We start from the raw sequence: 12,632 nt of genomic DNA on the forward strand, positions 1-12,632 counted from the left end.
ATTTTCAAAATAAAAAAAGTTTAGATTTTTTTGCGAAACAAAAAAACTGGAAAATATTTAAAATTTCAAAAATCTGGATATATATTTTTTAAAATCCAATTACAATATGAAACCTAATTTTAAAAATCATATAATCTGAAGAAACAAAAATCAATTTTAGTTCAAAAGAGATTGGGAGAGTAACTTGAGGTACTCACTTTTTAAATTTTAATGTATCTTAAATAAGACACTTTTTAAAATTTTACACGCATTAATAATTCTTTTTACAAAAATATTCCTATGTAATTCAAGCTTCTCAGATTTTTTTCCTAAATTTTTAATTAAACTAAAATCAATTTTTTTTCTTCAGATTATATGATTTTTAAAATTTAATTTTTCTATTATAATTGGATTTTAAAAAAATATATATCCAGATTTTTAAAATTTTAAATATTTTCCAGTTTTTTTGTTTCGCAAAAAAATCTAAACTTTTTTTATTTTGAAAATTAAATTCCAGTATTTTTAAATATCTTCTAAATTTCGAAAAAAAATACGAACTTTTTTCTAATTTTTTAAATTTCAAAAAAAAATCTAAATGTCTTTTCTGCTTTTTTCTTTTTTTATTCGAAAAAGTAATCTGATTTTTTGTTATTTTTAAAATTTAAAAAAATCTATCTTTTATTTATTTTTAAAAATAATCTGATTTTTTGTTATTTTTAAAAGATTTTCAGTTTTTAATGTTTTTCCATTACTAAAATGATTTAATGATGTGGTATGTATATACACACATGTCATGCAAAATTTTTTTTTGCAGATTTTTGTTTTCATTCATATTAATTTTTCCAATTTTTTCAGTATTTTTTTATTATTTTCAATTTTTATTAATTTTCCCTCTTTTTTTAAAATTTTTTCAAAACAAAAAAAAAGAAAATGAATTATAAAAAATAAGAAATACTCTTAATAGCACTTTTGGCCCCCTATGTTTGCAAAAGTTGCGATTTTGGCCCCTCACATAAGTGATGTGGGTGTCATGTCAGCGAGGACCAGGTCAAAATTGATCATGGGGCCAAAAGTTCAAAGAAACCAAAATATAAGGGGCGGTTTTGTAGTTTTTAAACATAGGGGGCCAAAATCGCAATTTTTGCAAACATAGGGGGCCAAAAGTGCTATTAAACCTTTTATTAAAGATGACAAAAAAGTAACAATGTTCACTATTGGACCAGGCGACAAGTATATATTAAACGTCTCAAATTTGATAGCTACTTGTCCTACAAGTTTTTTTATTCTTTTTGTGTGAAAACCTTATTGTTTTACTGGTAAAAATAAATCCTTATTTGTACCAAAAAAAAAAACCTTATTATTTAAAAGACACATTAATCAGTCCCAGTCGCTCAATAGCACGACAATAAGTTCGTACACTTTTGCATTTCTCTTATTTCAAATCTTATAGTTAAGAGCATTGCTAAGTACACCGAAGGAAATTATAACGAAAGCATCGCGATCTAGAAACTAATCAATTAAAAAGGGCATATGGACGTAATTCACGGAAAGTCTTAATAATAGGTGACAGTCAACAAAAAATGGATAAGTGGAATAAAGGTCACGATGCAGTCGTGAAGTTGGGATTCGCTTTATATAGCATTTTCCCTATTGTTAATATCAAAACAATTACTACTTGAGCAAGGGATCAAATATTAAAACAAAATCTAAAGACAAAATGTAATAATCAAAGAAAGAAAATGTTGCACCGTTTAAAACACATTTAATTTTGTGCGCGTTAATCCTCTCATTTTCAAGAAAAGGTATGATAATAGAGAGTTCGATTGTATGGTCAAGAATTGTTCACCTAAAAATCAAATTCAGTTTCTCCTAAACACATCCGAAAGACATACTTAGCTCGACGACTTCTACTTTTATATTATTAGTGAAATATTGTGTTTTGAATGATCTATGGGCTGCTCTATTGTCCATCTCATATGTGCATATGGTATAATCTTCTTATAATCATTGCCTATACGTGGGGTATAATAGATCATAGCTGTTTTAGCTTTGATTCTATGCGCAATACAAATAGTATTTCTCTTTGTACCAATTTAATTTAATTTAATAATAAACATACACCATGGATTGATGTTGGTGTATTCTTGCTACTTTTGAAAAGTCAATATCGGCATATATTCTTTTAATCACAACAGCCAAACAAATGTAATGATTATGGACAAATTACAAACAGTAAAAAAAAGTTGTTAACTTTTATCCTTATCAAGTAGTCAATTTAATACAAATTTTTCAAAACTTCATTTGAACAGTGAGAAAATCTTGTGTGGTTCTGGTCCACACAAGTGGTCTTTGGTCACACAAAGAGAAAAAAGAGAAGAGAGAGAAGAGAGAAGAAAGAGAAAATGGAGAAGAGAGAAGAGAAGAGAGAGAAGGAAAAAACTTGTGTGTGTGACCAAACCAAAATTCTTGGTCCTGGTCCACACAAGTGTTTCTCTTGAATAGTTATATGCCATGCATGCCCTGATTATTTGTCTAAGTCTTTAGGGTTAGGTGAGGGTAAGAGTTGCCATCATATATCTCTATATATAATGTAACAAACTTCTTAGACTACATCCATCCACCTTCTAAAGCCTTATCCTACTACTTAGCAAAATGGCACTTTCTTCTTCTAAAGTTTCACTAAACTTTTTTTGCTTTGTTTTGTTCATGTTTTTTCTTATAGGGAGTTCTTTTTCTCAACTATCTGAAAATTTCTATGCTAAGAAGTGTCCCAATGTTTTTAAGGCGGTAAACTCCGTTGTTCACTCTGCTGTCGCTAGAGAACCTCGCATGGGAGGATCTCTCCTTCGTCTTCATTTTCATGACTGCTTTGTCAATGTAAATTAATCTTCAAACTAAGTTCTTATATATATATATATATATATATATATATATATATATATATATATATATATATATATGTATATGTATATGTGTGTGTGTGGGTGTGTGTGTTTTTTTCTTTAGTTATATATTGTTATATACCATTACTATGATCAACTACTAAGAAAACTTGCTAGAGAAATTGAGAGAGAAAACATGAATATTTTCTCTAAATCCGTCACGAATTTAATGATGATGAAATTAGAGAAATATTTCATTTTTTTTTTGTCACTAATTTTTTTCTCTATTATTATTATATATCATTGCTATATTATCTACTACTAATAAAACTAACGAGAAAAATTTAGATTAGGTAAATTTTGTGATGATAGTATTAGAAAGTGATTTCATTTCTTCCTCGATAAATTTTGGCGTAATTTATTTTTTCTAATAGTGATATATAATCAATGTTATTATTTTTTTGACAAATAATCCATATTATTATTTAGTAACCAATTGTTCATATGAGGATTTCAAATGTGAAAATAAAAATATTAATATAGATAATAGATTGAATATATTATTTTTTGGTAGTTTGATAATGAGTTGAATATGATCAGTGAGTAATATTGAGTGAATTGAATAGGGTCATAGACACTTTTCATGTCGTTACGCTACTGGACTATTTATACTTTATTTTTATACTTTTCCTATCTCTTTCAAGGAGTCTTATTGAGTGACGTAACTATTGCAATAATGGAACATTTCATGCATAATTGAAAAAGAAGTAAAATGAACTGTCTATTGTTTGCATGAAATATTATGCACCACTCATCTTTGAGAGCGATTTACCATGTCCCCAACATAGGTTGGTGAGAATATATTTAAAAAAAATTAGCCAAAAAATTACTAAATTTGTGTCGGTTGAATGTGAATTTTTAAACAATTTCCTATTTGAATATGTACTAAATTATGCATGGATATGTACTTTTAAATTCTTGAGATAGGGTGTTTTTTTGGCAAGTACCCCTGTAATTTTTTGATGTCGTGAGCTAAATACTCTTTGTACTTATCCCCTTAATCTTTATCTAATAAATTTGGCTGTTCAACAAAAATTTCTTTTAGAAACATGGAAGTTTTTTAATAGTAATGAAAACAACAGTACTTTTTTTAGAGGGGAAAACAACAGTACAAATTAGTCTTTTATTTCTTGTTAAAAAGACTAACTGTTTATTTGCATTGCGAATAAGAATATTCTGAACAAAAAAGTAAAAGATAAATCCTTTTTGAAGCTTGATGTACGTGTGCTAACAAATAGTTTATATTCAAGTCCGACGTTCTTTACTTTAAACATACACCTCATATTATTTAGACATGCGTTACAAACTATTTTACAAATTTAGACCGTGTGCATGTGGCTTTACAAATTCAACCATATTTAGCATATCAGATAATTTAAATGTGATTGACTACGCGCAATCGAATAATTTTAAATTGTAAACAACTCAAATCCTTATTTACCTATCATTGCCCTAAAACTTCATAAACATAGGATTTTGGTGAACTTACTTATCATAAATCACTTTTTTCTAAACAGGGTTGTGATGGATCAGTGCTACTTGATGACACACCCTCTAATAAAGGAGAGAAGACTGCACTTCCCAACAAAGATTCTTTGAGAGGTTTTGAAGTTATTGATGCCATAAAGTCTAAGGTGGAGTCAGTATGCCCCGGCGTGGTCTCATGTGCTGATATCTTAGCCATTGCTGCTCGTGATTCTGTTGTAAATGTGAGTACAAAATCAATATTCTAAACATTGAATTTTTAGTAATTTTTCAAATGTAAATTAACTACCAGAAAAAGTTTAATAATGAACGAAAATAGATACGTAAAACATAGAATTGACATCTAATTATTTTGGTGTTTGTAAAATGGGCGTAGTGATTTGTTTTTTTTTATTTTTAGAAATTATATATTTGCTTCATTAAATTAGTTGCTTAAATATAATGTTTACAAGTCTTGGTACCAATATGTTTTAAAGACACCAGAAAATTATCAGCAAAAACTATAAAATATTGAAATTCAGAGCAGCCTTGATGTAGAGAGACTGTAGACTTGGATGAAGTGGAATTTGATAGTTGCATAAATTATATTATCCAACAAGTTATATGCACATATTAGTTTATTTTTATTGAAGAGATTTTTAATGGAATAGTCATAGAAACAAAGTTATATCATATATTTACAATAATAAAATATAGATCAAGTGTGACGTTTAAACAACCACGTACATTGCATGTCATGCCAATTTTCGTTTTGTTCTAGTAAGTGACTTTAAATATAAAAGACACACACATATTTATGAATTAATTATTGCTTAACAATAATTTATTGTTGACATGGTTTTCTGCCTTGATTTTGCTAAACATAACTTCTTACATAAAATATACAAGCTAAATAATGATACATATAGATGCTTAATTAATCTAACACTCATTTTTTTTTTGTTGTCAAACTAAAAAAATGGTATAATATATAATTTATAAAAATTTTAAAATCCTCATTTCTTTTCTTCTAATAAATGCTTATATTTTCATTCTATCATATTAGTTTTTAAATTTATTTTTATTCTATTATATTTTGCAGCTTGGAGGGCCATTTTGGAAGGTTAAACTTGGAAGAAGGGATTCAAAAACAGCCAGCCTCAATGATGCAAACAGTGGTGTAATTCCATCTCCCTTTTCTACCCTTAGCAACCTTATCAATAGGTTTAAAGCTCAAGGACTCTCTACTAAGGACATGGTGGCCTTATCTGGTACATGTCTTTTTCCTATTGTATCTAATTTAAACATTTTTTCTTCTAACTTCCATTATTATGATACAATTATTAGTTTTTATTTTGCTTGATATATCACACATTTGGTTGACTAGGATGTGATGTTTAAACAACCACGTAAACTTCATGTCATGCTTAATTTTCGTTTTGTTCTAAGTGACTTCTAATAAAAAAAAGAACAATGACACAAAAAACATGTTTATCCAACCAAGAAAATACATTTAATTATTGGTTATGTTTGAATAATGTTTCCAAAGTTAAAATGAATAGTAACACCGTTTAAATTTCATTTTCAACACTTAGTACTCTGACTCTAGAGTCTTGGAATATACAAATTCAACTTACATAGCACTATTGATTAATAAATCTAAATATTATTTGAACATTAAGAAATTATTCAAGTGCCAAATTCAACTTACATAACACTATTTATTTTTTTAGTTTCAACCCTTCGATATTAAGCGAAAATGGACCTTGATGGTCTGATAATCTAAAGTTCGATCTGAATATAAGTAAAATTTTATTAAAGATTGTCTCAAACATAATTCAAATTCGAATTCTCTTGAACGATTCGTTACGAACCAAAACTCATTAATCACTTGCGTCTAACTATTTGTTTTCTTTGTGCTTCTTAGGAGCTCACACAATTGGAAAAGCAAGGTGTACCGTTTATAGAGGTCGTATTTACAATCATACAAATATTGATAGTTTATTTGCCAAGTCAAGGCAGAGGAATTGTCCAAGGAAAAGTGGTACAATAAAAGACAACAATGTAGCTGTCCTAGACTTCAAAACACCAAACCATTTTGATAACTTATACTACAAGAATCTCATTAACAAAAAGGGACTCCTTCATTCTGATCAAGAGCTTTTCAATGGAGGATCTACTGATTCATTGGTTAAATCTTATAGTAATAATCAAAATGCATTTGAATCAGATTTTGCTACTGCAATGATTAAGATGGGAAATAACAATCCTCTTACCGGATCCAAAGGTGAGATTAGGAAGCAATGCAGGAGAGCCAATTAAAGGAAACCTGGGTAGGATCGTACTTCAGATTGAAGACGTGTTTGATCTTTGGTGTTCGATGTCTATGTGTTAGTATTAGTGTTTCATAAAAGGAAACTATTAAATCAAATCAAGTGTGTGTTTGTTTTCTTCTTCAAGTACATATACCCCAAAAGTGGTGGTATTCTTTAGTTAATTTATATGTTCTATTGATTTCTCTTGCCTTGAAAAAATATATTGATTCTTAGATCATTCTTTGCAAATTTCATGAATATCCAGCATATCCACCATGAATGTAGTTAAACTTCAAGGGTACTATTCTGTTTGGAACAACATTAAAAGGTAGATTACAAAACACACTGGAAGAATCATGTAGTGTTATTGATTTCAAGCCAATTGGAAGATGAAAAGCGTAACATAAATAACATTGAAACGTGATCTGATAAGAACTGCATCAATTGTTTCCAAAGTGAGTGTATAGTTAGTTCAGTGTTCTCAATTAGCAGCCATAGCGGCACTAGATTTTGAAAACATCGCTATTATTCTGCGATACACTATTTAGTACAAAGTTTTGTCAGATAACGGTTGAAGTGGCGCTATAGCCTATAGCAATGTAGCATATCGGAATTCTAACAATCTGTTGATTTCTGTGATACATGATTAACGACACTGGGCTACTTATAAATCCTTACACCAAAATTGAAACAAAACCAAGCAACATGAATTGGTTAAAAATCTAGATCAATGAAAGGCTCTCACACCAAAATCATAACAGGTATATAATCTACAAAGTTTGAACTATGGTGAAAACTGAAAAGGACGTTTCATGTGCCTTATCTTTAACACCAAATACACACACAAAAACATGCAACTTTAGCTTCGCTTTCGGTTATCCGTTGATCCATTGCCTCTCTGACACAAATCGTTGAGCCTTGCTTCAATATCCTCCGTTCCATACTCAATATAATTTTTTAGAATGCTTTTCAAGTTTCTTAACACTCAATGGAAGTATTTAATATTTATACACTGGCAACAAGTTTCTCTCAAGGGAAGTTCTTATGCCTTCCCTAAGCTGTTCATCCAAGACAAACCACAAAGACTGAACCCGGCATATTTCCTCAAAAAATATGTTGAATGATTTGAGCTTCTCCTTCATTGACTTATCTACCAGCTTATAGTTGTACTGAACTTTTGCTTGGTGTTTTCTGATCACATCATCCGTTATTAGTTTCTCTAACTCCTTTTTATATGACCTTTCTAAAATATCTATTATATTAGGGTTAATAGTATTTTACCCCCTGTAATATAGGTCATTTCTGGTTTTACCTCCTGTAAAATATTTTTTTTGGATTTCGTCCTTATAATTTGAAGATTTTTGATTTTGGACCTTTATGAATTTTGACTGTACAAAATTGAAGATATGGCAGGGGGTAAACCAAAATTTGCTCAAATTAACATGGGGTAAACCGAAATTTGCTCAAATTACAAGGGGGTAAACCTAAATTTGCTCAAATTACAGGGGGTGAAATTTTTTGTGAAGGTTCAAAACCAAAAAATCTTCAAATTACAAGGATGAAATTCAAAAAAAAAAAAATTACAGGGGGCAAAACCGAAAATGACCTATATTACAGGGGTAAAACACTATTAACCCATTATATTGGGGGTGAAATTTTTTGTGAAGGTTCAAAACCAAAAAATCTTCAAATTACAAGGATGAAATTCAAAAAAAAAAAATTACAGGGGGCAAAACCGAAAATGACCTATATTACAGGGGTAAAACACTATTAACCCATTATATTAATTAATTTTTGGGTTAATAGGCTTTTACCCCCTGCCATTTGGGGGACTTTTGGTATACCCCCCTGCCAAAAAAAAACTTGGAGATTCCCCCCTGTAAAATGAAGATTCTTTGGTTTACCCCCCACAGCCAACAGTCAGCATCTGACTGGACAAATTTGATGATTTGACATGCTGACTGTGTAACGATGGGTGACATGGCATTGACACGTCATTTTTTTAATTTTTAATTTTTTTAAAAATGTTTAAAAAAGTAAAATACCTAAAATACCCTTAATGATATTTAATTTTTTTAATTTACAATTAAAAAAAACTTCAAAAAAAAACCATTCTTCTTCTCTCTTCTTTCCACCGTATCCTTTTTCTTCTTCTTCTTCAACAACTTCCCTTCACCTTCATCTTCTCATCAATTTCCATCATCTCTCATCATCAACACAACACAGCAGCAGCAACAACAACAACAACCCACAACAATAACAACAAGAACACAACAACACAGCTAGGCACAGATCCAGTGAAGATTTCAAACTCAAAAAACTCAGTATTTCTCTTCCCTTTCATCACCAAGTTAGATTTTGAGAAATTTGAGAAAGGGAAAATTCGATTTCTCTCCCTCAGATTCGATTTCTTGTTTCTAAATTTCTAAATCCAGCAGCAATCCAACAACAATTACAAAACCAAGAAACATAGCAACCTTTGTCATTGATTTTCTTGTTTCTAAATCCAGCAACAAACCCAAACGCGATAGAGAGGAAAGGAGCTTTCTGCTGTTGTTGTGTTGTTGCTGTGGGTAGTTGTTGTTGCTTTGATTTGAGAGGAAAGGAGCTTTTTGGGTTTGTGTTTATTGTTGTTGTGGTTTGTTGTGGGTTGTTGTTGTTTTGTTGTGTGGTATTGTGTTCTTGAAAGAGAAGATGAGATAGAGAGAAGAAGATTATGAGGGAAAAGAATTGGGGATTGAGTTTGATAAAAAGATGAAGAATGTTGGTGGGAAGAAGAAGAGAGTCGCTGGAGAAGAAGAGAAGAGAGAAGAAATTGAATTTTTTTAATGGGTTAAATGACTTTTAATCATCAAAATAAAAAGATAAAAAATTAGAAAAAAAAATTCGTATATTTTTATAAAAAAAAAATTCTGGAACTTAATTTTCAAAACAAAAATGTTAGATAATATTAATTCTTTTATAATTTCCAAAAAAAATCCAGAATTTTTTATTTTATAATTTCCAAAAAAAATCCAGAATTTGTCAAAATCTTAATTTCATTTTTTTTCAGCGAAATTAAATATAGAAAAAATTCGACAATTTTATTCCATAATTTTTATAAGAATTTGTTTTTTTAATTTCATTTTATTTTAATTTTTTAATTCCACAATTTTATTTTAATTCCATAATTTTTTTAATTTTTTTCTTTTTTTTATTTTTTTTAATTTTGCCACGTGGAAATTAAAAAAAAAATAAAAAAGTAAATAAAATACCATGTCAGCACGCCACGTCATCAAATTTGTCCAGTCAGCAGCTGACTGTTGGCTTTGGGGGGGTAAACCAAGGAATCTTTATTTTGCAGGGGCGAATCTTCAAGTTTTTTTCCACAGGGGGTAAACCAAAAAGCCCCAAATGGCAGGAGGTAAAACCCTATTAACCCTTAATTTTTTACCAAAATATACTTAACTTTTTTAAAGTCTCTTTTACTCATATAATAATAATATAAGAAAAAGGTAGAGTGTGATGAATCTGAGCTGGCACTTGAATTCAACCTTGTGTTTCAGCCGTCATATTCAATCATTTGGTATAGGTAATGTAAGGCTACAAAGGGAAACTGGAGTGATCAATTAACGTTGTACAGTATTCATCATATACTATACATGTACGTTTTGGTCACTTGGGTTGTTAACGAAAAATGAGTATCTTTAAGGATGATTGAACTTTGTTGACTTACTGATTTTTGTTTTATACGATAAATAAGTTAAGACTAAATTTTCATGGTTGGTGTGGTAACGAAATGGTGAGCAAAATTCAACCATATTTAATTTTTTTTTTTTGAGAAACCATATTTAATTTAGTGAGCTGGATAAACGAATATTCTTAAAAACGTGCCTCTCAAACTTAATTTTACTAGTGATTGGGCTTATCATTGCAACACGAAATAAAAAAAAATAAGACAATATTAATAGATTTAAATTGACTTCTTAAAAAAAAAAATTGTGTTATTTAAACATCCATTTATACAACAACTTTTGAGACAACCAAAATTTTATAAAAAAATGAGGTATTGATACAAAAAACAAAACAATATAGAGAGAAAATAAAAACATAATATAAATTTTTCAAATATCATTTCTCAAAAAATAGATTTAAACCGACTCAGTTTTTGATAGAAGAATTTGATCGGTACATCTAATATGATTTTTTTTTTTGTTTTTAAATGGGACAGCAATGAGTTTTTACCGTTTATTTTTTTGTACAAAGTTTTTATCATTTTTATTAAATACGATATTTTTTTCATTAATAAAAAATGAGCCCCTTTTTAATAACCCCTCAAAAAAATGAATCCCTTAAAAAAAAGAGTACAAATTAAACATTTTATTAAGGAAAATGCTAGATATCAAGAATGGATTTTCTTGATGAATTCAAGAATGACATGGCAGAATAATCACCCTTAGATTTTAATCTTATTTATTAAAGTTTCATAAAAAAAAATATATAACACCCACCACCCCATGATTTCCGGCCAGGCTGAGATTTTATTGGCTAACATTAATTTCGGGACAATTTCTTGATAAAATCTTTCTTGATAAATAGCATTGCTCATTTATTAAAGATGACAAAAAAGTAACAATGTTCACTATTGGACCAGGCGACAAGTCTATTAAACGTCTCAAAGTTGATAGCTACTTGTCGTAAAAGTTTTATTTTTTCTTTTTGAGTGAAAACCTTATTGTACCAAAAAAATCCTTATATTAATCGGTCCCATTCGTTCAATAACACGACAATAAGTTCGTACCCTTTTGCATTTCTCTTCAAATCTTATTGTTAAGAGCATTGATAAACACTTCGAAAGAAATTATAACGAAAACGTCGCGAACTAGAAATTAACCAAATAAAAAGTGCATCTGGATGGATTTCACGGAAAATCTTAATAATAGGTAACATTCAACAAAAAGTGGATGAGTGGAATAAAGGTCGCGAATGCAGTCGTGAAGTTGGGATTCACTTTATATAACATTTTTCTATTGTTAATATCAAAATAATTACTGCTTGAGCAAGGGTTCAAATATTAAAAACAAAATCCAAACGCAAACCCTAATAATGAAAGAAAGAAAAAGTGGCACCATTTAAAACACACTTAATATTTTGTATGTTAATCCTTCCATTTTTAAGGAAAGGTATGATAATACGGAGTTCGATTGCATGGTCAAGAATTGTTCATCAAGAAATTAAATTTGGTTTCTCGTAAACGCATCCGAAACACATGCTTAGCTCGACGGCTTCCACTTTTATATTTTTACTGAAATATTGTGCTTTGAATTATCTATGGGCTGCTCTATTGACTGTCTCATGTGACTAAACTATGTGCATGGTGTCCTCGTGAGCTTAGCTCAGTTGATTTGGACAATGCATAAAATATGCAAGGTCCAGGGTTCAAATCCCGACCACCACAAAAAAAAACTATGTGCATGGTATAATCTTCTTATAATAATCATTGCCTATATATGTGGTATAATAAATCATAGCTGTTTTAGCTTTGATTCTATGCGCAATACAAATAGTATTGTTCTTTGCAGAAATTTAATTCAATTTAATAATAAACATACAACATGGATTGTTAGGGGATTCTTGCTGCTTTTGAAAAGTCAATATCGGCATATATTCTTTTAATCACAACAGCCAAACAAAGGTAATGATTATGGACAAAGTTCATTTCACCACAACATGAGTAATGATATTTTGACATCCATTTGATGACAACTTTGTTGACAACCTTGTTTTTCTCACTTTTTATTGGTCAAAAACAATGGAGAGAGAAAAAGAAAGAGTGAGGATAACAATATCATGTGAGTATGAGAGAGAAAGTTGTCCAAAAGTTGTCAAAAAGTGGTTGTCAAAATATCATTTCCCCCGAACATACAGATATTTCAAAATTATAAACAGTAAA

At 29.5% G+C, this 12,632-nt stretch overlaps 1 protein-coding gene across 1 annotated transcript; it reads left to right on the forward strand.

The window, feature by feature from the left end:
• The first annotated feature begins 2,590 nt into the window (after nucleotides 1-2,590).
• Nucleotides 2,591-6,933, forward strand: LOC146923491 (peroxidase 4-like). Its single transcript, XM_085708650.1, has 4 exons — nucleotides 2,591-2,856; nucleotides 4,439-4,630; nucleotides 5,488-5,656; nucleotides 6,313-6,933. The coding sequence occupies exons 1-4, from the start codon at nucleotides 2,632-2,634 to the stop codon at nucleotides 6,705-6,707; spliced, it is 981 nt and encodes a 326-aa protein (XP_085564776.1). The 5' UTR covers nucleotides 2,591-2,631; the 3' UTR covers nucleotides 6,708-6,933.
• The last annotated feature ends 5,699 nt before the right edge of the window (nucleotides 6,934-12,632 follow it).

This window comes from Medicago sativa, chromosome 5 (assembly GCF_051527215.1).
Source record: "Medicago sativa cultivar Bolivia chromosome 5, Bolivia_mono, whole genome shotgun sequence".
Lineage (NCBI taxonomy): Eukaryota > Viridiplantae > Streptophyta > Magnoliopsida > Fabales > Fabaceae > Medicago > Medicago sativa.

Coding starts and splice junctions, on each gene's coding strand:
- LOC146923491 (XM_085708650.1), top strand. CDS start 2,632: ATGGCACTTTCTTCTTCTAAAGTTTCACTAAACTTTTTTTGCTTTGTT. Junction 2,857..4,438: donor TTCATGACTGCTTTGTCAAT/GTAAATTAATCT, acceptor TTTTCTAAACAG/GGTTGTGATGGATCAGTGCT. Junction 4,631..5,487: donor CTCGTGATTCTGTTGTAAAT/GTGAGTACAAAA, acceptor TATATTTTGCAG/CTTGGAGGGCCATTTTGGAA.